The sequence below is a fragment of the Pituophis catenifer genome, unplaced genomic scaffold, assembly GCF_029215685.1.
Source record: "Pituophis catenifer annectens isolate HBS135680 unplaced genomic scaffold, rPitCat1.0.hap2 SCAF_3, whole genome shotgun sequence".
Taxonomy (NCBI): Eukaryota; Metazoa; Chordata; class Lepidosauria; order Squamata; family Colubridae; genus Pituophis; species Pituophis catenifer.
In genome coordinates, this window is record NW_027256883.1 from 214394158 (window position 1) to 214417858 (window position 23701).

Below are 23701 nucleotides of genomic sequence, written 5' to 3' on the forward strand. Positions count from 1 at the left end.
TCCCTCCCTCCCCAGCGCCCCTCGCCACGCCTGGCCAAGCCGGCCTCTTCCCTCCCCTCCCCTTCTCTTTTCACCCCCCCCCAAAAAAAGGACAAAAGCCCCCTCCCACCCGGGATGCCCGGAGGAGAGACCCCCACCCCACCCCCCGCCCTGCCTACCTGCTGCGGGGCCGCTGCAGCGCTGGAGGGCCCGGTTGGAGCGGAGGAGGGGGCTGACAGCCAGCTGCTGCCCGCGGAGGAGGAGGAGGAGGAGGAGGAGGAGGAGAGGGGGGGGCTGCCTCTGCGGAGCGCCTCCTTCCTTCCTTCCCTCCCACCCACCCACCCACCTACCCAGCCAGCCGGGGAGCCGAGCAGCGCGAGCCGGAGCGGACCGAGGAGGGAGCAGGGATGGAGAGAAAGAGGGGGGGGCAGCCTCCTCCGCCCCCTCCTCCTCCTCCTCCTCCGCGCACCCCGCGGGATGGGGAGGGGGCAGGCAGAGGGAGGGGGAAGGGGAAGGGGCTGCTCGGACTTGGGGGAGCCGGGAAGGAAGGAGGCAGGGAGGGAGGGAAGATGAGGAGGGGGAATCTGGAAGACCCCCCCCCAATCCCTTTCCCTCCCCACCCAGCGGCGCCCACAAGAGAGGAAGGGGGACATGCATGCATCCTCCACCCTCAAGCAGGGTCAGGGTCTTCCAACATGTGCTGGACCCCAACTCTACCCAGGGATGGCAAGGACAAGGGTGGGTGGGATCGCTCTCCTCCAACCTGGGGGTCTCTCAGGCAACAACGGTTCAGTAACTGGGACCCCCACCCAGCCTTGATTTATCCCCACCCCCCACCTGCCCAAAATGTGCCCACGGGAGCCTTGGCGCAGCCTTCACCAAAGCCAGTACAGGTGAGCAGCTCACCTGCCCATCCCTCTCAAAATCGCGACCTAAGTCACCGCTAGGCATCTAACTTTATCCGTTTTACGGTTTACAAAGTCATGGGAAAAAGTCCCTTGGTTACAGATGGTCCTCAAGTGATGACCACAATTGAGCCCAACATTGATGTGGCTGAGTGAGACATTTGTTAAGTGAGTTTTGCCCCATTCTGCGACCTTTCTTGCCACGGTTGTTAAGTGAATCGGTGCAGTCCCACAGTTGTTAAGTGAATCTGGCTTGGCCTTTGCTTGTCAGAAGGTCCCAAAAGGGGATCGTGGCACCTCGGGACGCTACAACGGTCATAAATATGAGTCAGTTGCCAACTGTCTGGATTTGGACCATGTGACCTTGTGGGATGCTGCAACCGTCATAAGTGTGAAAAACTGACATAAGTCACTTTTCTCAGCATCGTTGTAACTTTTGAGCAGTCACTAAACGAACCGTTGTAAGTCAAGGACTACTTGTAGTCCTCTTCTCTGGACCTGAGTGGGGAGAGGGCTGCAAGCCAAGGATTCAAAATCCATCTTCCTTTGCTGGGTGGCAGAAGTCCAGGGGGAATTATACTGGCCCCCCTCGGCTGGGTTGAACAAAAAGGGGCAACAGATCATTAGCATGTTTTTAATCTTGAAATTATTTAATTATAAAAGTGATAAATTGCTTTGTATACCCCAAAAGCAGTGTTTCTCGGCCAATTGAAGCTGGGTGGACTTCAACTCCCAGAATTCCCCAGGTGGATCCAATATTTCTCAACCTCAGCCTCTCAAAGCCAGGTGGACTTCAACTCCCAGAATTCCCCAGGCAGGGCCAATATTTCTCAACCTCAGCCTCTCAAAGCCAGGTGGACTTCAACTCCCAGAATGCCCCAGGCAGGGCCAATATTTCTCAACCTCAGCCTCTCAAAGCCAGGTGGACTTCAACTCCCAGAATGCCCCAGGCAGGCCCAATATTTCTCAACCTCAGCCTCTCAAAGCCAAGTGGACTTCAACTCCCAGAATTCCCCAGGCAAATCCAATATTTCTCAACCTCAGCCTCTCAAAGCCAAGTGGACTTCAATTCCCAGAATTCCCCAGGCAAATTCAATATTTCTCAACCTCAGCCTCTCAAAGCCAAGTGGACTTCAACTCCCAGAATTCCCCATGCAGGGCCAAAATTCCCCACCTCAGCCAATTGAAGCCAGGTGGACTTCAACTCCCAGAATTCCCCAGGCAGATCCAATATTTCTCAACCTCAGACTCTCAAAGCCAAGTGGACTTCAATTCCCAGAATTCCCCAGGCAGGCCCAATATTTCTCAAACTCAACCTCTCAAAGCCAGGTGGACTTCAACTCCCAGAATTCCCCAGCCAGCTTTGCAAGGCGATGCTTAAGTCAGTCATCCCCGATGTTACGAGAACATTTGCCACGATTGTTAAGCGACTCACTGCAAGTTCTTAAGTCAGCCACAGTCATTAAGCGAATCCACCTCCCCCAGTCGGCTTTGCTTTTCAGAAGCCAATCGCGTGACCCCAGGACCCTGCCACCGACGTAAATAAACACCCACTTTTAATCACATGACGGTGGAGATGCTGCAATGGTCGTAAGTGTGAGGACTGATCCTAAGTCACCTTTTTCGGTGCCGTTGTAACTTCGGTCGCTAAACGAATGGCTGTAAGTCGAGGACTACTTATATCTACATATCAAACCTTGTTTTTATCTAACAGAATAAAAAAAGCTAGCTGGGTATTCAACACCAGCCGTTACAGCCAGAAAATGTAAAATAAATTTAAGTCATTCCGATGGGGATATTCCTCATTTAGCAGCCGCTGCTCAAATACGGCCTCCTGCCTCAGTGGAGAAACAGGAATAATTTAGAGCCACCCGCAAGGGGACTGTCACCTAATAGGACGGCACACCTGCTCCGAATGCAGGTGAGTTTCAGGTTCGGCCCCAGAATTGGCTGCTTAAAAAGATCAGGTAACAGGTGCGAGAAAAGACCATGGAAGCTTTGGCCAGCCGGACAGACGGACTTAAGCCGACTCCTATTTCCGACTAGTTAGCAAGGCTGAAGCCTGCAGAACAAGCCTAAATAAACGAAATAATCTGAAATAAGATGAGTTTCTTTCCTTCTCCCTTTGACCAGTTTGTTAAGGATATTGTTGTTGTGTTACCAACCAGCAGAGTGCAGAGCACAGAGAAACGTTGCTGAGAGCAATGAATGAGAGATGTGCAAATTGGTTTATCAAAAGTTTACTTTATAGTGAAAAAAATAATCTCGTACTCTTTTAAATCAATCCAAGTCTTTGCCAGTTAAATCAGTCCAGTGATACAGAAATTCTTCTTACCACACAAACAGTAGTTGGTTAGAATAACAAACTCACTCTGGTTCACAAACCACGATGGTAGCAGATCCATCCAACGATGATAGCACAATGATAGCAATTCTACACACAATGGTAGCATATCATCAACTGAATACGTTACAGTACCTTGACTAGATAACATCAGCAGGGCTGGGTTTATTTCATTTTTTATTCTTTATATGACCTCCGTCCTGTGTCTGGCCATTGGAGCACTGATGATGTTATCTAGGTGGGTCATAAAATGCCTGCAGGAAAACAGCCAAGCTCAGAGAGCACCAAGGACCCCACAGTCCTCCTCTTCCTCAATCCCCACTCCCTTCTAATACTGATGATGTTCCCTAGTTGGGTCATGAAACATCTGCAAGAAAACAACCAAGCTCAGAGAGCCCCAAGGACTCAACAGTCCTCCTCCTCCTCCTCGCACTGATGATGTTCCCTAGTTGGGTCATGAAACGTCCACAAGAAAACAAACAAGCTCAGAGAGCACCTCCAAGAAGGCCTTTATTTCCTACTCCAGAACTCCCTGTTATCATATCCGTAGATTGTACTGGACAGAAATTAAGGGAGACCCTAATCAAACTTGATCTTCATCAAACCAGGTTAATTAGTCCGATCTAAGCAGCTCCAGGGTCTCATCAAGGCTTTTGCCAACTCCATGAAACTCAAGGAGACATCGCATTTCTTCTGACTCATTCCCTACCAGGGATACTTCTCAGATGGAATTATTAACTGTGTTTTACTATCCTTCTACTACCGGTAGCCCAGCGTGGGAGACGACGGCAGAGAGGAAAAGAAAGAAAGAAAGAAAAAAGAAAGAAGGAAGGAAGGAAGGAAGGAAGGAAGGAAGGAAGAAAGAAAGAAAGAAAGAAAGAAAGAAAGAAAGAAAGAAAGAAAGAAAGAAAGAAAGAAAGAAAGAAAGAAAGAAAGAAAGAAAGAAAGAAAGAGAAATTTCTCTTTCCTAACGAAGATATACACATATATCTACAGTAGCACCTGACCCAACATCAGCTCTGGAAATCTATCAATGTGACTTTTTCGTGCACACTTCTGAGCTCCATTCATGGATCACTATTGGTCCATCCAATATTTTGTCCCCCTAACTAGGCAAATAAGGAGAAAGCATCTCATCACAAGTACAGGTAGTCCTTGATTTATTGAGCCCAACATTTCCGTGGCTAAGCAATCATGTTTTTACATTTTATGCATTTAGTTTATAAAGTCAATTTTCACGTTGGTTCGGCCTTCACATTTACGCTGGCATTTGTACTTGAAATAAATAAGTGGATAGATAAAGTAAACTAAACTCAGCAACCACACAAGAATAACTGTGCAGTTGCACAGCAGGGACAATGAATATTACAAAATGCAAACAAGATCCTTTTTTTTAAAAAAAAAAAACCAAATGGAGTGTTTATACGCGTGCTAGAAAACTGTTTTTATTTTGCTATATGTACACTCCAAAGAATAGTAAGTCCAGCACACACAAAAACTAAAAATAGAAAAACAAGCTGTTTTTTAAAGCATTAAGCAAAACAGAGACTTAAATGCATCCTGAACAGGGAACCAGTAAATGCATCTATTTATCAATATACAAGATTATGAAAGTTCAACTGGGCAGTATAATTACAGGCAGTCTTCGACTTATGGCCACAATTGCGCCCAACATTTCTGTTGCTAAGTGAGTCAGTTGATAAGTGAGTTTTGCCCCATTTTACGACTTTCCCTGCCACCGTTTCACTGTTAAGTAAATCACTAACTTTGTTAAATGAATAACACGGTTGTTAAGTGAATTTGGCTTCCCCGTTTTCCACATAGACTGTTGGTTCAGCCCTCTGTAACAATTCCAGTTTCTCACTTTTTCCCTTGGGGACATTAATTGCCAACCCACTCTAGACACAGGCAGAGCCCCCCCCCCCCCCCCCGGCGTGGAAAAGTTTGGCAGAGTTACACAGTTGAAAGGGACCATGAAGATCTTCTAGTCCAACCCCTACATAAGTACTATGCAATTTCAAACAAATTAATGAATTGATGAAAAACAACTTCTGGTGGCACGCTGTTCCACTGGTTAATTGTTATGTTGGTTGGCTGTTGGTGATCTAACGTGACTACTGCATGACACAGAAGGCCAAAGTGATTTTTTTTTGGGGGGGGGGGGTGTCTGTCTGTCCCTTGACATCCTCCTCCTGCTCCCTTCATGCTAAAACAGGGTTCTACAACTCGGCCCCTTGAAGCTGGGTGGACTTCAGCTCCCAGAATTCCTCAGCCAGCCACGAGGAATTCTGGGAGTTGAAGTCCACAAGTCTTAAAGCGGCCAAGTTTGAAGGCCTCTGTCCTAGAGGAAATGTCTTCTTGAATTTGGTTTGGTTTATTCAGCAAATAGGCAGCTTTCTCTTCCTTCCTTCCTTCCTTCTCACAAACCATCCCTAACAAACACTGGAAGCTTTTAAGAAGAGTTTGGACAACAATTTGTCTGAAATGGTTTAGGGCAGTGATGGCTAACCTGTTTGCCGTCGCGTGCCAAAAGCGGGGGGAGAGTGAGGGGTTGCTTGTGCGCGTGCCTATACCCATAATTCAATGCGCCCCCCCCAGCATGCACGCGCGACCCCCCCCCCTGTGCATGCGCATGCGATTCCCCCCCGCTCCCCCCGCTTTTGGCACACAATGGTACAGTGGGCCTGGTAGACCCCTTTTTTTGCCCTCCCCAGGCTCCAGATTCTTTCTTGGAGCCTGGGGAGGGCAAAAACAGCCTTCCCAATTCCCCTGGAGGCTGGAAACGGCCCATTTCCCGACTTCTGGTGGGCCCTGAAAATCCGTTTTTTTCGCCCTCCCCAGGCTCCAGAGGCTTTCTTGGAGCCTGGGGAGGGCGAAAATGGCCTTCCCCACCCCCCAGGAGACCAGAAATGGCCCATTTTTTCGACTTCCAGTGGGACTGGAAGGCCCGTTTTTTCGCCCTCTCCAGGCTCCAGAGACTTTCTAGGAGCCTGGGGAGGGCGAAATTGGCCTACCCCCCCATCTGGAGGCCCTCCGGAGGCCAGAAACAGCCCGTTTTCTGACTTCCGGTGGGCCCGGAAGGCCCGAAAATCAGCTGGCCGGCGTGGGCATGCATGCTGGAGCTGAGCTAGGGCAATGTTCGCAAATGCCCAAATTAAGGTGAACCGACTACAGTCTTCTCAAATTTGCTATCGTCCAGAGGAGCAGGCCGTAAATAGGCGTAATTCTCTGTATTGCAAGTTTGTCTACCCACAGGAGCGGAATAGGCACGCACAGGTAGTACAATCACCAGCAAAAAGCTGTGTGTGTTGTGACATCATCCCACACATTCCCCAAATTAAAGCAATTTGCTCCTAGCACGTGATGCAACCGACCGAAATTTATCTATTTCCGCTTATTCTCGTACAGGTCGTCTTCGATTTACTACCACAATCAAGACAGGAAGTTCGGTTGCTATGCAAAGCAGTTGTTAAGTGAGTCACACCTGACTTTACAACATTTTTTTTTTGTAGTTGCTATAGTTGCTAGGTAAAATTCCGGCAGTTATTAAGTGAGTCATGTGGCCATTAAGCAAATCCAGCTTCCCCCATTGACCCAAACGTGCCTTTTTTTTTTCCTCCAAGAGGCAACTAGACTTTCTGTTTTTTTCTTAAAGATGTTTCCCCTTCCTCCTCCTCCTCCTCCTCCTCCTCCTCCTCCTCCTCCTCCTCCTCCTCCTCCTCCTCCTCCTCTTCCTCTTTCTCCCAACAATGCCAGCAAACAGTGCAACCTTAAAGGATAACAAATTACAAACACCTCCTGTGTCTTTTTTTCACACATCCAACACAATCCAGCCTTCTCTTTGGCAGCTAAGACGCTGCCTGCAAAAAAATAATAATAATAATAATTTCTGCAGCGGATAAGTAAGGGGCCCTATTTCCACCACCACCCCTTGGGGAGAAACACAATTACAATGGAGGATGGATTCGTAAACAACAACAACAACCTTTCAAGAGGTCTAGCCACGTTTCCCTGCCCCAAAATTTCTCCCGACGTGAATCACACCAGACCAAAAAAAAAAAAAAAAAAGCCAAATTCTATAATTTTGCCTCTCCTCCTTCTCGGAACAGGCAAGCCAAAATGGGGCTCTCCGGCTGAACGAAACCTTCCACTTCCTCACTTTGAAAGACACCCAAGTATCACTTCTTGAAGCGAGGTCCGAGTTCGAGGGAAGCGGCAGTTAAGTAGCTTAGAGAAGAGGCTGAAGAGGGATTGGAAACAGCCACCAACACATCGCTTCAATTTGGGCTCACGAAGAGAAGTGCGACTTTGGCCCCCCCTTGCAATGCGACAATACACACACAACACAACACAACACAACACAACACACACACACACTGTTCTGCCTTCCCAACCAAAGCACTTCTGCTTCCGCAGCTTTCTAAAATGATTTTCCAGCTTTGTGACTATCAAGGTTAACAGCTGCCTTTTTTCCCCCCTTCTATTTTCCAACACAATTTCCACCAGCTTGGGAGGGAAGTGCCGATTGCTGTGATTTTTGTTTTTTTTTTTCCTCCATACTTTCAAAGAAACAAACCACTCTCTCCTTTGGTGAGCCAAGGTTCTTCAGAACATAGCAGAGATAAGCAATAAAGGAGAATATTTGTGGTTCAAGGTCGAACTGTGGGGTCCTTGGTGTTCTCTGAGCTGGGTGGTTTCCTTGCAGGCCTTTCATGACCCAACAAGGGAACATCATCAGGGCTAGAAGAGAGCAGGGTGAGGAGGAGGAGGGGGAGGGGGAGCAGGAAGAAGAGGAGGAGGAACAGGCAGGAGGAGAAGGAGGAGGAGAAGCAGGATGGGGAATAGGAGGAGGATGGGAGGAGGAAGAGGAGGAGGAACAGGCAAGAGGAGGAGGAGCAGGAGAAGGGAAGGAGCAAGAGGAGGAGAAAGAGGAGGAGGAGGAGAAGCAGGATGGGGAAGAGGAGGAGGAGGAAGGAGGATGGGAGGAAGAAGAGGAGGAGGAACAGGCGGGAAGAGGAGGAGGAAAAGGGGAGGAGCAAGAGGAGGAGAAGGAGGAGAAGCAGGATGGGGAAGAGGAGGAGATGGGAGGAGGATGGGAGGAGGAAGAGGAGGAGGAACAGGCGGGAGGAGGAGGAGCAGGAGAAGGGAAGGAGCAAGAGGAGGAGAAGGAGGAGAAGCAGGATGGGGAAGAGGAGGAGATGGGAGGAGGAAGAGGAGAAGGAACAGGGGAGGAGCAAGAGGAGGAGAAGGAGGAGGAGAAGCAGGATGGGGAAGAAGAGCAGAAGGGTGAAGAAAAGGAGGACAAGGAGCAGGAGAAGGGGAGGAACAAGAGGAGGAGAAGGAGGAGAAGCAGGATGGGGAAGAGGAGGAGGGAGGAGGATGGGAGGAGGAAGAGGAGGAGCAGGAGGAGAAGGAGGGGAAGAGGAGGAGGAACAGGCAAAAGGAGGAAGAAGAGGAGGAAGAGCAGAAGGGTGAAGAAGAGGAGGAGGAGAGGAGGAAGAGGAGGAGGTGGACAACGACGACTGTGGGGTCCTTGGTGCTCTCTGAGCTTGGTTGTTTCCTTGCAGGCCTTTCATGACCCAACGAGGGAACATCATCACTGCTAGAAGAGAGCGGGGTGAGGAGGAGGCGGAAGAGGAGGGGGAGCAGGAGGAGGAGGAGGAAAGGAGGAGGAGCAGAAGGAAGAGGGAGAAGAGGAAAAGGAAAAGGAAAAGGAGGAGGAGGAGAACTGTGGGGTCCTGGGTGCTCTCTGATCTTGGTGGTTTTCTTGCAGACATTTCATGACCCAACTAGATAACATCATCAGGGCTAGAAGGGAGCGGGGTTTTTCTCCGCTTCTACACAGTGGTTTGTCCTGTCAGTGAAGGTAGGACCATCCAGGAACTACCAACTCAGATGAACAAGGCAACATAAACCACAGCCTCATCAAAGAACCTCCGTGAACACTCCCACTGAAAGGGGAAGCCGCTTGCATTCAAACAGAGAGCAAATTTGCCTTCATTCATCAGAGAGCCAACCCTGCACTCACTGGCACTGATGGTGTTACCTAGTTGGGTCACGAAATGTCTACAAGAACACAACCAGGTTCAAATCGAACAAGGACCTCACAGTTCTCCTCCTCCTCCTCCTCTTCCTGCTCCTCCTCTTTCTTCTCATCTCCGCAACCCCCACTCCCTTCTAACACTGATGATGTTACCTAGTTGGGTCATGAAACATCTGCAAGGAAACAACCAGCAGGAACCCCACAGATAAAACCCAAACTTCGTTTCCGTAATATCTTCTACTCCAAGTCTGGGTTTAACCGTCCAACCCCTCCTAAATAATCCCTTCACCGTTTTTCTGATCGGTTTGATGAAAAAAAATTAATCAAATTTCCTGGCCTTTAGCAAACGGGTAACACCGAAATGCCGCTACGTGTTTTTTTTAAACACGCGTGTTGGAACAAGACGGACAGACAACAAGAACAAAAGCTGAACGAAGGCGAGAGGTTTGCAAACAACCACATTTCACAGAACTCCTTGCAAGCTCTTCCAGGTCACCAAGATCTCCATCCGGCAAGGAAAAACCGCTCACCTGTTCCTGGGAATTCATAACTCGGAGCTTCATCTGCTTCAGGTAAGTGGAGGTGAGAGGCATGTTGTAATCGATGATGCCCGAGACCAGTGAGGAAGGGGACTCGTTTTCTGAAAGGAAAGAAAGGAAAATGGGTCTCTTTGAAAGACCTGGAAGACTGAGCAATTTCATCCTCATTTCCACATCACCTGGATGAGATCCCACAAGAGAGATCAACGTTCTGGATTCTCACCTGTTCTCCGTTGGTCTAGGAACACCTACCAATACAGGTAATCCTTGAGTTATAAAATCCTAGGGCTGGAAGGGACCTTGGAGGTCTTCTAGTCCAACCCCCTGCCCAAGCACGAGACTCTACATCCGTGATGGCGAATCTATGGCACAGGTGCCACAGGTGGCACGTGAAGCCATATCTGTGGGCACGCGAGCGTTGCCCTAGCTCAGCTCCATCGCGCATGCATGCTGATTTTCAGGCTTCCAGGCCCAGCAGAAGTCGGGAAACGGGCTGTTTCTGGCCTCCGGAGGGCCTCCGGGGGGTGGGGGGGGAAGGCCTTTTTCGCCCTTCCCAGGCTCCAAGAAAGCATCTGGAGCCTGGGGAGGGCGAAAAAAACGGATTTTCAGGGCCCACCAGAAGTCAGGAAATGGGCCATTTCTGGCCTCCGGGGGAATTGGGAAGGCTGTTTTAGCCCTCCCCAGCTCCAAGAAAGCATCTGGAGCCTGGGGAGGACGAAAAAACGGATTTTCAGAGCCCACTAGAAGTCGGGAAATGGGCCGTTTCCAGCCTCTGGGGGAATTGGGAAGGCTGTTTTTGCCCTCCCCAGCCTCCAAGAAAGCATCTGGAGCCTGGGGAGGGCAAAAAAACGGGCCTACCAGGCCCACCGTACCATTGTGTGCCAAAAGCGGGGGGAGTGGGGGGGGATCGCATGCGCATGTGCGGGGCACTTTGAATTATGGGTATGGGCACGCACGGGCGCGACCACCTCGCACTTCCCCCGCTTTTGGCACGCGACGGCAAACAGGTTAGCCCTCACTGCTCTACATCATTCTGGACAAATTATTGTCCGGTTTTTTTTACTTGAAAATCTCCAGGGATGGAGCACCCACCACTTCTGTTCCACTACAAGTAGTCCTTGACTTACAACGGTTCATTGAATGACCGTTCAAAGTTACAACGGCCCTGAAAAAAGTGACTTACGACCATTTTTTCAACACTTACGGCCGTGGCAAACATCTCCACGACCAAAATTCAGATGCTTGGCAACTGACTCGTATTTATTAAAGGTTGCAGTGTCGTGGGCTCACGTGATCCCCTTTTTTCGAATTCCTGACAAGCCAAGTCAACGGGGGAAGCCAGATTCACTTAACAACTGGGTAACTTACTTGGCAACTGCAATGATTCACTTAACGACGATGGCAAGAAAGGTTGCAAAATGGGGCGAAACTCACCGAACTATTGTCGGGCTTGGCAACAGAAATTTTGGGCTCAGTTGTCGTTCACAAATTGAGGACTCTCTGTGGCTTCCATCTATCATTTCTTGCCTTGCACTCAGGGGCTTTGGAGATTAAATTGATCCTCAACATCAAACCTCTCTAGAAGATGCTAAAGTGGGCAAGCTGTGATCCAGAATGGACTTGGCCAGCATCCCCCCATCCCTCAGCCTGACCTTCAACGTACAATTTAAAATGAATGGTTAAAAATTAATGTGATTAATTAATTATCTTGTCCTGAGAGAGATAGAGGTACCAGCATCTTTCTTGTCCCTTAAATTTCAGGATTTATTTCCCCATTGATAATCCCTCCCCCCCCACCCCACGTTCATCATCTACGTTCGGCTTCTGGGGAGGGACAGAGGGCTAATAATTGTCCTTGGATAACTTTTTCTGCTCTAATAACTCCTTATTTACAGCAACAAAGAGCCGCTGGGGACTGAAAATATCCCTTGCAATGGGATACAGCATAATAAATAACAGAATAGCAGAGTTGGAAGGGACCTTGGAGGTCATCTAGTCCGACCCCCTGCTCAAGCGTACTATTTCAGACAAATGGCTGTCCAATCTCTTCTTAAAAACTTCCAGTGTTGGAGCATTTACAACTTCTGGAGGCAAACTGTTCCACTGGTTAATTATTCTGAGTATCGGGAAATTTCTCCTTAATTTCAGGTTGCTTCTCTTCTTGATTAATTTCCACCTGTTGCTTCTGGTGCTTCAGAGACTAGCTTGACTCCCTCTTCTTTGGGGCAGCCCCTCAAATATTGGAATATTGCTATCCTGTCTCCCCTGGTCCTTCTCTTCACTAGACTAGACATACCCAGTTCCTGCAACAGTTCATCCTATATTCATTGCCATTAAATCTCTGGTGAACAGCTGGGCCAATCCATCAGCACTAGGAAGACAAAGTTTGGGGTCCTTCTTTTCATCAAATTAAAAAGGTAAAGGTTCCCCTCGCACATACGTGCTAGTCGTTCCCGACTCTAGGGGGCGGTGCTCATCTCCGTTTCAAAGCCGAAGAGCCAGCGCTGTCCGAAGACGTCTCCGTGGTCATGTGGCCGGCACGACTCAACGCCAAAGGCGCACGGAAGGCTGTTCCCTTCCCACCAAAGGTGGTCCCTATTTTTCCACTTGCATTTTTGATATGCTTTCGACCTGCTAGGTTGGCAGAAGTTGGGACAAGTCACGGGGGCTCACCCCGTTACGCGGCACTAGGGATTCGAACCGCTGAACTGCCGACCTTTCGATCGACAAGCTCAGCTTCTTAGCCACTGAGTGTCCCTTATCAAATTAGACAGACCCAATCCCTGCAACCGTTCTTCATATGTTATAGCCTCCAGCCCCCTAATCCTCTTGGTTGCTCTTCTCTACATTTAAAGTCTCTCCTCCAAAGATCGTCTACTGGCACAGTTTGCATGGTGGGGATCCTTTTAAAAAAAGCGGATCTGGTGTGCTGTGAAGAGCCCCCCCTTGTTGAAGGCTTCCTTGCAGACAGAAGAGAAAGCAGAAGCCTCCGGGCGGTCCCTTCCCGCTCCTGGTGATAACCTCCACGGCCAGGCTGTCAATGTGGCCGACCGAAGGAAGCCCAGCAAAGACAGAAGAGCCATTCAGAGCGGAGAGGACAACCCTCCCTTTGCAGAGAAGCCCCGCACCCATTTAAGCATAGCTCTGGGTCATCCCCCTTCTTTCGGGCAGCCAAGCATTCTGCGCATATAGAGGATCCTTGATGTACAACTGAAGCAGTAGCATTAAGACTATATGCTGCTTCACAGTGCTTTAAAGCAGGGGTCTCCAACCTTGGCAACTTTAAGCCTGGCGGACGTCAACTCCCAGAATTCTTTGCTGGCTGGGGAATTCTGGGAGTTGACGTCCGCCAGGCTTAAAGTTGCCAAGGTTGGAGACCCCTGCTTTAAAGCCCTCTCTTGAGTGATTCACCATCTTGCCTCGAACAATCGGGGGCCTCGTTTTACCGACCTGGGAAGAACGGAAAGCGGAGTCAACCTTGAGCCTGGTGAGAATCGAACTCCTGGCTGTGGGCAGAGTGCCTGCAATACTGATTTCTAAGCACTGCGGCACCAGATATAGAATAGGTGACAGATGGATGGATGGATGGACAATAGGGATGGATAGATAGATAGATAGATAGATAGATAGATAGATAGATAGATAAGTAACTTTATTGTCATTGTATGTGTATATACAGTATACAGGATAGATAGATAGATAGATAGATAGATAGATAGATAGATAGATAGATAGATAGATAGATAGATAGATAGATAGGTAACTTTATTGTCATTGTATGTGTATACACAGTATACAGGATAGATAGATAGATAGATAGATAGATAGATAGATAGATAGATAGATAGATAGATAGATAGATAGATAGATAGATAGATAGATAGATAGATAAGTAACTTTATTGTCATTGTATGTGTATACACAGTATACAGGATAGATAGATAGATAGATAGATAGATAGATAGATAGATAGATAGATAGATAGATAGAGATGGATGGATGGATGGATGGATGGATGGATGGATGGATGAATAGATGGATAGATAGATAGATAGATAGATAGATAGATAGATAGATAGATAGATGATAGATAGATAGAGATGGATGGATGAATAGATGAATAGATGGATAGATGGATAGATAGATAGATAGATAGATAGATAGATAGATAGATAGATAGATAGATAGATAGATAGATAGATTGACAGATAAGTGATAGATACATACATCAGACAGAGTTGGAAATCAGGTAAGACGGAGCCCCGTCTTGTGCCCCGCGCCCCAAAAGACCTCCCGAAAATAAGGCCAAGCACTTATTTTGGGGTTCAAAAAAATATAAGACAGGGCCTTATTTTTGGGGAAACACGGTAGATGATAGATTATGGATAGATAAAGATAGAAAGATAGATAGATGATAGATAGAAATAGATAGATACATACATAGGTGATTGACAGATAGGTGATAGATACATACACACATAGAAAATATATAGAGAGAGAGACAGAGAGAGAGATGATTATATTAGATAGGTAGATGATAGATAGATAGATAGATAGATAGATAGATAGATAGATAGATAGATAGATAGAACAATAGCACTTAGACATATATACCCTTCACAGTGCTTTTACAGCCCTCTCTAAGCGGTTGACAGAGTCGGCCTATGCCCCCCAACAATCTGGGTCCTCATTTTACCGACCTCGGAAGGATGGAAGGCTGAGTCAACCCTGAGCCAGCAAGGATCAAACCTCTGGCAGTTGGCAGAGTTAGCCTGCAATCCTGCCTTCTAAACCACCACGGCTCCCAAGTGAGTTAAGTGAGTTTTGCCCCCATTTTACGACCTTTCTTGCCATCGTTGTTAAGCGAATCACTGCAGTTGCATGCGGTCCCCCCCCCTCATGCGGTCCATTTTCACTGGCAAGAGGGTTGCAGGAGGCCGGGGCAGCCGAAAACAGAGCCCGGGAGCCCATTTTCTCTGGCAGAAGCACCGCAGGTCAGGTCTAAGTAGCCCGCAGGCCGGATCTGGCCCCCAGCCCTTGAAGTTTGACACCCCTGATATAAGCCGTTCAAAAGAAACAGACCCCATAAAAGAGAAGGCAGAGTTGCATTCTATGTAAAAGACCACGATCCTTGCAGACTTCCATCTGACGCCATGTTGCAAGCTGCATGTGGGAGCCATCCTATTGGCAACGTCGCCATTTTTTCACAAGACGGGGCCGAAAATGACTTTTGCACGTTCCCGGATTGGACCGTGAAGGAACGGGCCATCCTTGGAGGCCTGAAACACACCCAGGAGTTTGCTTCCGCAGCCCTTACCTTTAGGTTCCACGCCGTTGGAGTTAAAATGCATTCTTTTCTGGCACTCGGTGCAGCTCATCAGGAACCTGGTCACCGCTTCTCGTGGGAGGAAGGCGTACGTTTCCGCAATCTGAAGGAAGAAGAAGAAACCAAAATGACATCTCTGAGATCTTGCCAAGGGGAGGCTCCAGCAACTCCATCCGGCAAATCCACCACACATCCAGGGGTGAAATCCAGCAGGTTCTGACAGGTTCTGGAGAACTGGTAGCGGAAATTTTGAGTAGTCTGGAGAACTGGCGAATACCACCTCTAGCTGGCCCCAGGAGTAGGGAGGGAACCGAGTTTTGCAATATCCTTCCCCCAGGAGTAGGGAGGGAATGGGGATTTTGCAGTATCCTTCCCCTGGAGTGGGGTGGGAATGGAGATTTTGCAGTATCCTTCCCCCAGGAGTAGAGAGGGAATGGGGATTTTGCAGTATCCTTCCCCTGGAGTGGGGAGGGAATGGGGATTTTGCAGTATCCTTCCCCTGGAGTAGAGAGGGAATGGGGATTTTGCAGTATCCTTCCCCTGGAGTGGGGAGGGAATGGGGATTTTGCAGTATCCTTCCCCTGGAGTGGGGAGGGAATGGGGATTTTGCAGTATCCTTCCCCTGGAGTGGGGAGGGAATGGGGATTTTGCAGTATCCTTCCCCTGGAGTGGGGAGGGAATGGGGATTTTGCAGTATCCTTCCCCCAGGAGTGGGGAGGGAATGGGGATTTTGCAGTATCCTTCCCCTGGAGTGGGGAGGGAATGGGGATTTTGCAGTATCCTTCCCCTGGAGTGGGGAGGGAATGGGGATTTTGCAGTATCCTTCCCCTGGAGTGGGGTGGGAATGGAGATTTTGCAGTATCTTTCCCCCAGAAGTGGGGAGGGAATGGGGATTTTGCAGTATCCTTCCCCCAGGAGTGGGGAGGGAATGGGGATTTTGCAGTATCCTTCCCCTGGAGTGGGGAGGGAATGGGGATTTTGCAGTATCCTTCCCCTGGAGTGGGGAGGGAATGGAGATTTTACAGTATCCTTCCCCTGCCATGCCCACCAAGCCACACCATACCCACCAAGCCACGCCCACAGAACCGGTAGTAAAAAATTTGAATTTCACCACTGCACAGATCTCCATTCAAAGTCACGCTTACATACAGACATACAGATAGCGTGTAGCCCTCCAGTTCAGGGAGCCCTTGAATTACAACTACAATTGAGCCCAACATTTCTGTTGCTAAGTGAGATGTTTGTTAAGTGAGTTTTGCCTCGTTTTACGACCTTCCTTGCCAACGTTGTTAAGTGAATCACTGCCGTTGTTTTGTTAGTAAGATGGTTATTAAGTGAATCTTTGCTCGTCAGAAGTTCGCAAAAGGGGATCACATGACCTCGGGACATTGCAATTGTCATAAATGCGAGTCAGTTGCCAAGGGTCTGGATTTTGATCATGTATCACATATGCAATACAAATGCCCTTCTTATTCTCCACCTCTTTTTTCCCAGCCACTGGTAGAATAAATTCCAAGTTTGATAACATTCTGAGTCTTCTTTCTGTTTGATTTTCAGTGTCAGTCTGTCCATTTTTGCACAGTCTAATATCTTAATTAACTCTTCATCTTGCGGTGTTTCTTCATTTTTCCAATATCGTGCAAGGATAATCATTGCTGATTTTAAAATATGTAGTACTAAATACATACTTCTCTTATCAAATTATTCTGATATCATCCCTAGTAAAAAACAGTTCAGGCTTAAAATCTACATGTTTTATCTGTTATCTTTTCTAGCCATCTATGTATTTTTGCCACAATTTTTTTTTGCTTTAGGACAAGTCCACCACATATGATGAAATGTGCCCGTCTTTTGATTACATTTAGAATAGAATAACAGAGTTGGAAGGGACCTTGGAGGTCTTCTAGTCCAACCCCCTGCTTAGGCAGGAAACCCTACACCACTTCAGACAAATGGTTATCTAATCTCTTTTTTAAAACTTCCAGTGTGGGAGCATTAGCAACTTCTGGTGGCAAGTTGTTCCACTGATTAATTGTTCTCTCTGTCAGGAAATTTCTCCTTAGTTCTAGGTTGCTTCTCTCCTAAATTTCTCTCCTAAATTTCCTATGTATGCCTCTTCTGAATTGTCTCCAGTCATGCTGGAAGTGGGGTGCCAGAACCTTCTACAGGTCCCCAGAAGTGACCTCATCCTTGCTGGGTACAGATGAGTAAGGATTACACCTTCCTTTGATATGAGACATATTCTAATGATTCTCAGAAGGACATTAGCTCACATATCTCATACTCCTGACTCATCTTCAGCTAGTTGTCAATGTCCACACCCAACCTCAGATCTTAGTTCTCCAAGCCCTCGATTCCCCATTTTGTATGGATTAGAGGTGGGTTTCTACCAGTTCGCCCCAGTTCGGGTGAATCGGTAGTGGCGGCAGCGGTCCGTACGCGGCCTGTGCAGCTAGTAGATGATTCCGACAGCGAGGAGGCTGGTGTGGTGCTGCACCAGCAGCCTGTGCAGCTGGCACTCGAGTCGGACAATGAGGAGGCTGGAGAAGATGTGGTGCCAGAGGCGGGGATTCAGCCAGGGCCTTCAGAAACTCCAGAAGCTTCCATGGGTGAAGAGGAAAAAGAGGAGCCTCTTCTCGATGCACGGGCGCACAGAGCTGCCAAAAGGCAGGAGTGGCTCCTCAAGAGGAGGTCTCCTCGAGAGTAAGGCTTGGGGCTAACTGGCCACTCCCTTAGCCTATTTAAGGAGGAACGCTGACTGAAGCAATTTGCAGGGAACAACTTCGTTCCCATACCTTCGTGTCTTGTCTTGCTTATCTTATCAGCTTCCTGCAAATTGCTTCTGGGCATTCTGCCAACCACAGTAAGCTTTCAGTTATTATTCTTTGAATTCTTGGTGGCTGTTAATGCAATTAATTAACAGCCGTTGTTGTAAAAGACTGGTTTTTTTAGTAAACTAAGGTTTGAACGGACTTTGTGTGTGCTGCGTTCTTTGGGGTCCGTAGCTGGGGCAGAACACTCTGCACATGTGCAGAAGCCCCGCTCCCGCACACGCTCACAGTTCTGAACCGGTAGTGAAGTAGAACCCACTACTCGTACGGACGTCCATTTCCCCCACCTCCCTGGATGTAAGTCCTCGACTTAACAATCACAATCGGCGTCCAAAAATTTCCATTGCTCATCCAGTTATGAAGTGAGCTTTTGCCCCACTTTACGACTTTCCTTGCCACAGATGTTAAGTGAATCACCGCAGCTAAGTTAGTCACGCAGGTCGTCAAATGAATCCGGCTTCCCCCGTGGTCGCAAAAGGGGATCACGTGACACCCCCCCCACACACACTCCCACCCCCAGGATACTGTGACCATCATAAATTGCACCACGGGATGCTGCAATGGTCGTAAGTGTGAAAAACGGTCATAAGTCACTTTTTGTAACTTTGACCGGTCACTAAATGAATGGCTATAAGACATCTAGGCCTCCCTAGGGGAAGTGCAGCTTGTTCTTCGCAGCAGTTCTGCAGCCGATCCGGAATGGATAGAAGCTGGAGCCTGTCGCCCTGAGGGTTGTGTCCTCTGCAAATTTGATAAGAGGGTCATTAACCCCCAGAAGACCCTGAAGGACCCAACCTCATTAGCCTTTTGCAAAGGGCTGAAGACCTGGTGGCGTCTGCAGACATCGGGGTCTGAAGCCACACGGGCTCTGAATGCTCCAAGGTGGGTTATTCTTTGATCTTGGGGCACCGGAGTGACCCCCTGTGGCTCCCTTGCTTTCGTTTTTTTTTTTGTGTAAGTTGCCTGTAGCAGTTGTGAGATGAACGATGGGAAAGGGAAAGGAGAGGAGTGAGGAAAAGGGGGAAGGGGAGGGGGAAGGAGTGGAAAGGAAAGGGAAGGGAAGGGAGAAGGAAAAGGAAAAGGAAGGCAGGGAAAGGAAAGGAAGAAAAGAGGAACGGAAGAAAAGAGGAAAGGGAAGGGAAGAGGAAAGGAAAAAGGAAAGGAAAGAAGGAAAGGGAAGGGAAGGGAAGAGGAAAGGGAAGGGAAGGGAAGAGGAAAGGAAAAAGGAAAGGAAAGGAAAGGAAAGAAGGAAAGGAAAGGAAAGGAAAGGAAAGGAAAGGAAAGGAAAGGAAAGGAAAGGAAAGGAAAGAAGGAAGGAAAGGAAAGAGGAGAGGAAAGGGAAGAAAAGGAAAGGAAAGAGGAAAGGAAAGAAGGAAAGGGAAGGGAAGGGAAGAGGAAAGGGAAGGGAAGGGAAGAGGAAAGGAAAAAGGAAAGGAAAGGAAAGGAAAGGAAAGGAAAGGAAAGGAAAGAGGAAAAGAAAGGAAAGAGGGAAGGGAAGGAAAGGAAAGAGGAAAAGAAAGGAAAGAGGGAAGGGAAGGGAAGGAAAGAGGAAAAGAAAGGAAAGAGGAAAGGGAAGGGAAGGAAAGAAAAGAGGAAATGAAAGAGGAAAGGAAAGGAAAGGAAAGGAAAGGAAAGAAGGAAAGGAAAGGAAGAAGGAAAGGAAAGGAAAGGAAAAAGGAAAGGAAGGGAAAGAAAAGGAAAGGGACCTGGAAAGAGAGGGAAGGGAATCAATCATTTCCTCTCTAATAAGAACCAGATCCAAGGAAAGAGATCACCATCAAAGAACGGATTTGGCAGAGTCAGTCTCCCAACTAAGACGATGGGGTGGCTGAAATCCCCCTTCCCAGCCACTGAACTTTTCTGGGGGTTCGCTTATCTGCTTCCGCATGGCTCCTTCTCCCCTCGTCCGGTGGCTGCTGTGGCGATCTCTGGTCAGATCGGCGAGCAAAGGGTCCCTTCTGATCCAATGAGCGAGGACAGACCCTGGCCCTCCGATCTGGCCTCTTCCCTCGGTTGTCAATAGCTCAGTTGTTGCTGCGGCTGTTGCTGCTGCGGAGGCTTCTATTGTCGTGTAACATCATCACAAAATGGTGGCATCCTAACTGGGAACCCCTTTCAGAATCGAATAACCCCCCTGCTCAGACAGGAAACCCTGTACCACTTCAGACAAATGATTATCCAATCTCTTCTTAAAAATGCTCCGATGTTGGAGCAGCCACAACTTCTGGTGGCAAGCTGTTCCACGGGTTAATTGTTCTAATTTTCAGGAAATCCCTCCTCAGTTCTAGGTTGCTTCTCTCCTTGATCAGTTTCCATCTGTTGCTTCTTTTTCCTGCCCTTCAGGGGCTTTGCAGAATAGCTTGACTCCCTCTTCTTTGGGGCAGCCCCTGAGATATTGGAAGACTCCTATCCTGTCCACCCCTAGTCCTCCTTTTCATTAAAATAACAGAATAGAATAACAGAGTTGGAAGGGACCTTGGAGGTCTTCTAGTCCAACCCTCTTAGGCAGGAAACCCTACACCACTTCAGGTTATCGAATCTCTTCTTAAAAACTTCCAGTATTGGAGCATTTACAACTTCTGGAGGAAAGTTGTTCCACCGATTAATTGTCCTCACTGTCAGGAAATTCCTCCTCAATTCCAGGTTGCTTCTCTCCTTGATTAGTTTCCACCTGTTGCTTCTTGTCCTGCCTTCAGGGGCTTTGGAGAATAGCTTTTCTCCCTCTTCTTTGGGGCAGCCCCTGAGATATCGGAACACTGCTATCATGTCCCCACCTAGTCCTTCTTTTCATTAAACTAGATATACCCAGTTCCTGCAACCATTCTTCATATACAAAATACAGAAAAAGAGTTGGAAGGGACCTTGGAGGTCTTCTAGTCCAACCCCGTTTAGGCAGGAAACTCTACATCACTTCAGATAAATGGTTGTCCAGTCCCTTCTTAAAAGCCTCCAGTGATGAAGAACCCACAACTTCTGGAGACAAGTTGTTCCACTGATTAATTATTCCTACTATCAGGGAATTCCTCCTTAGTTGCAGGTTGCTTCTCTCCTTGATGAGTTTCCACCCGTTGCTTCTTGTCCTGCCTTCAGGAGCTTTGGAGAATAGCTTGACTCCCTCTTCTTTGGGGCAGCCCCTGAGTTATTGGAAGACTGCTATCCTGTCTCCCCTGGTCCTTCTCTTCACTAGACTAGCCAGGCCCAGTTCCTGTAACCATTCATCCTATATTCATTGCCATTAAATCTCTGGTGAACGGCTGGGCCAATCCATCAGCACTAGGAAGACAAAGTTTGGGGGGATCTGACAGGAGGCGGTACTGGAGGGGGACACACACCCTTAATTGTGATCTGTTTGGGTTTCAACAGGATTGCAAGCGAGGTCGCCTGTGATGGTTTAAGGAGGAAGGATGCAATATGCACATTCCGGGGTGTGAAAGAAAGAGAGAAGGACATAAGTTCTCGACTTATAATGGTTCGTTTAGGGACTGTCCGAAGTTACAGCTGCACTGAAAAATGTGACTTGGGACCGTTTTTTTTTTCACACTTACGACTTTTTCCAGCGTCCCCATGATCACGTGAGCAAAATTCGGAGGTTCATATTTGTGACGGTTGCAGTGATCATCTTTTATGACAAGCAAAGTCAAACGTCTGCAAGAAAACAACCAAGCTCAGAGAAAACCAAGGACCCCAAAGCCCTTCCTCCTCCTCTCTGCAAACCCCACGCCCTTCTAGCACTGATGATGTTGCCTAGTTGGGTCATGAGATGTCTGCAAGAAAAACCGCCAAGCTCAGAGCGCACCAAGGATTCCATAATCTTCCTCCTCCTCCTCCTCCTCTCCAAAAACTCCACTCCCTTCTAGCACTGATGATGTTACCTACATGGGTCATGAAACGTCTGCAAGAAAACCACCAAACTCAGAGAGCACCAAGGACCCCACTGCCCCCCTCTCCTTCCTCCTCTTCTCCACAAACTCCACTCCCTTCTATCACTGATGATGTTACCTAGTTGGGTCACGAAACGTCTGCAAGAAACACCCCCCCCCAAGCTCAGAGTGGACCAAGGACCTCACAGTTTAACCCTGAGCCACAAATATTCAATGAGGTTTAAGTCTGGCGACTTTAGAGGGAGAGTAATTCGTTCTTCAGCAGGGGGAAAAAACCTTTGACTTATATTTTGTTGTGGTTGCAAAAGCTGGCGTGGTGTGTGACAAAATGAAGCTCCTTAGGTCGGTGCCTCAACACAAGATAACAACGCCACCATCTGCAAAACGTTCTCCAAGCTTTTCAAATGTAAAATCAGCAACCCAATCTATTCTTAGCAACTTTGCAGAGAGCTCCTTCTGTTTCCTGCCCCAATTAATCCTCTCCAGGCTGCATGCTAAGAAAAACCTTTTTTTAAAAAATAAAAAAATAAATAAAAAAATAAATAAAAACGAAAAGCTTTCAGTTCCACAGAATTTAAAAAAACAAGGAGGGCCGAGATCACATGAACTCTTTCTTTTTTAATAATAATAATAAAAATTCTTTAAAAAGCAGGCTGAATCACAAAAGGGAGACGGGGACACGTGCGATCTAAAAAGCCCCTTGTTTTGAAACGGGATTTTTTTTTTTTTTTTTGCAAAGCAGGAAGTGAGATCTTCTGACATTTTTTTAAAGGCATTTCCCTCTCCACTACGTGGCAGTATAACTTAGTTTATGCTGACCAGTTTAGCAAAGCCAGGCCGTGCGAGAAAGAGAATCGGAGTTTACAGCCCAGGAGAAGCTAAAATGGTTGCCTGCTGGCTTGCAATTTTTGTCTCGTGGCCCAAATGTCCCCCAATTTCACATCACACCTTTCTCTTTCTTTTTTTCCCAGGAGCTCAGAAATAGCTGAGCTCAGCAGTTTTCTTTTAGCAGGGCTGTCCTGCAAAACCTCCGCCGACCACTAGGTGGCAGCAAAGAGAGCCTGGGATTGCTAGCTCTTGGCCACCCCCTAGTGGTGGTTTCAGATTTGTAGCTGGCAGGTTTCTTGGTTTTCCAGGAAGGAATGCAATCTAGAAATCAGGAAGAGAGCATCATCGGCGCATGGAAAATACAGGTCGTCCTTGAGTTACGACCACAATTGAGCCCAATGTTTCTGTGGTTGAGTGAGACACTTGTTCAGCGAGTTTTGCCCCATTTTACGACCTTTCTCACCACGGTTGTTAAGTGAATCACTGCAGTAGATAAGTTAGCAACCTGGTTGTTAAGTGAATCTGGCTACCCCATTGATTTTCATAAATATGAACCCAATTGCCAAACATCTGAATTTGGATCAGTTGATCATGATATTGTTGATCAGTTGATCATGATATTGATATTGTTCCGCCAGGCCGGACTATCAACACAATAGTTTTAAATTGGGGTATTTAAATTTATTAGGGTTTTAAATCTGAGCCAATTTATTTAATTATTTTAAATTTTATATTGTTGTTTTGTCTGTGTTTTTAAATGTACACCGCCCTGAGTCCTTCGGGAGAAGGGTGGTATAGAAATAAAATTATTATTATTATTATTATTATTATGGGGATGCTACGAAGGTCGTAACTGTGAAAAATGGTCATAAGTCACTTTTCTTTTTGCAGCATCCCGGGTCACATGATCCCCTTTCGTGACCGTCTGAAAAGCCAGATTCACTTAACAACTGTGGCAAAAAAGGTCATAAAACAGGGCAATAGGTGTTTCACTTAACAACACAAATTGGGGGCTCCGTTGTGCT

At 47.6% G+C, this 23701-nt stretch overlaps 1 protein-coding gene across 1 annotated transcript in view; it reads right to left on the reverse strand.

The window, feature by feature from the left end:
• The window catches only part of NOL4L (nucleolar protein 4 like), a 127774-nt gene that overhangs the window by 58615 nt on the left and 45458 nt on the right, over window positions 1-23701 (reverse strand). The window contains 2 exon segments of the mRNA XM_070941854.1: window positions 9802-9911; window positions 15128-15239. Of these exon segments, the coding sequence (XP_070797955.1) occupies window positions 9802-9911; window positions 15128-15239 (222 nt within the window).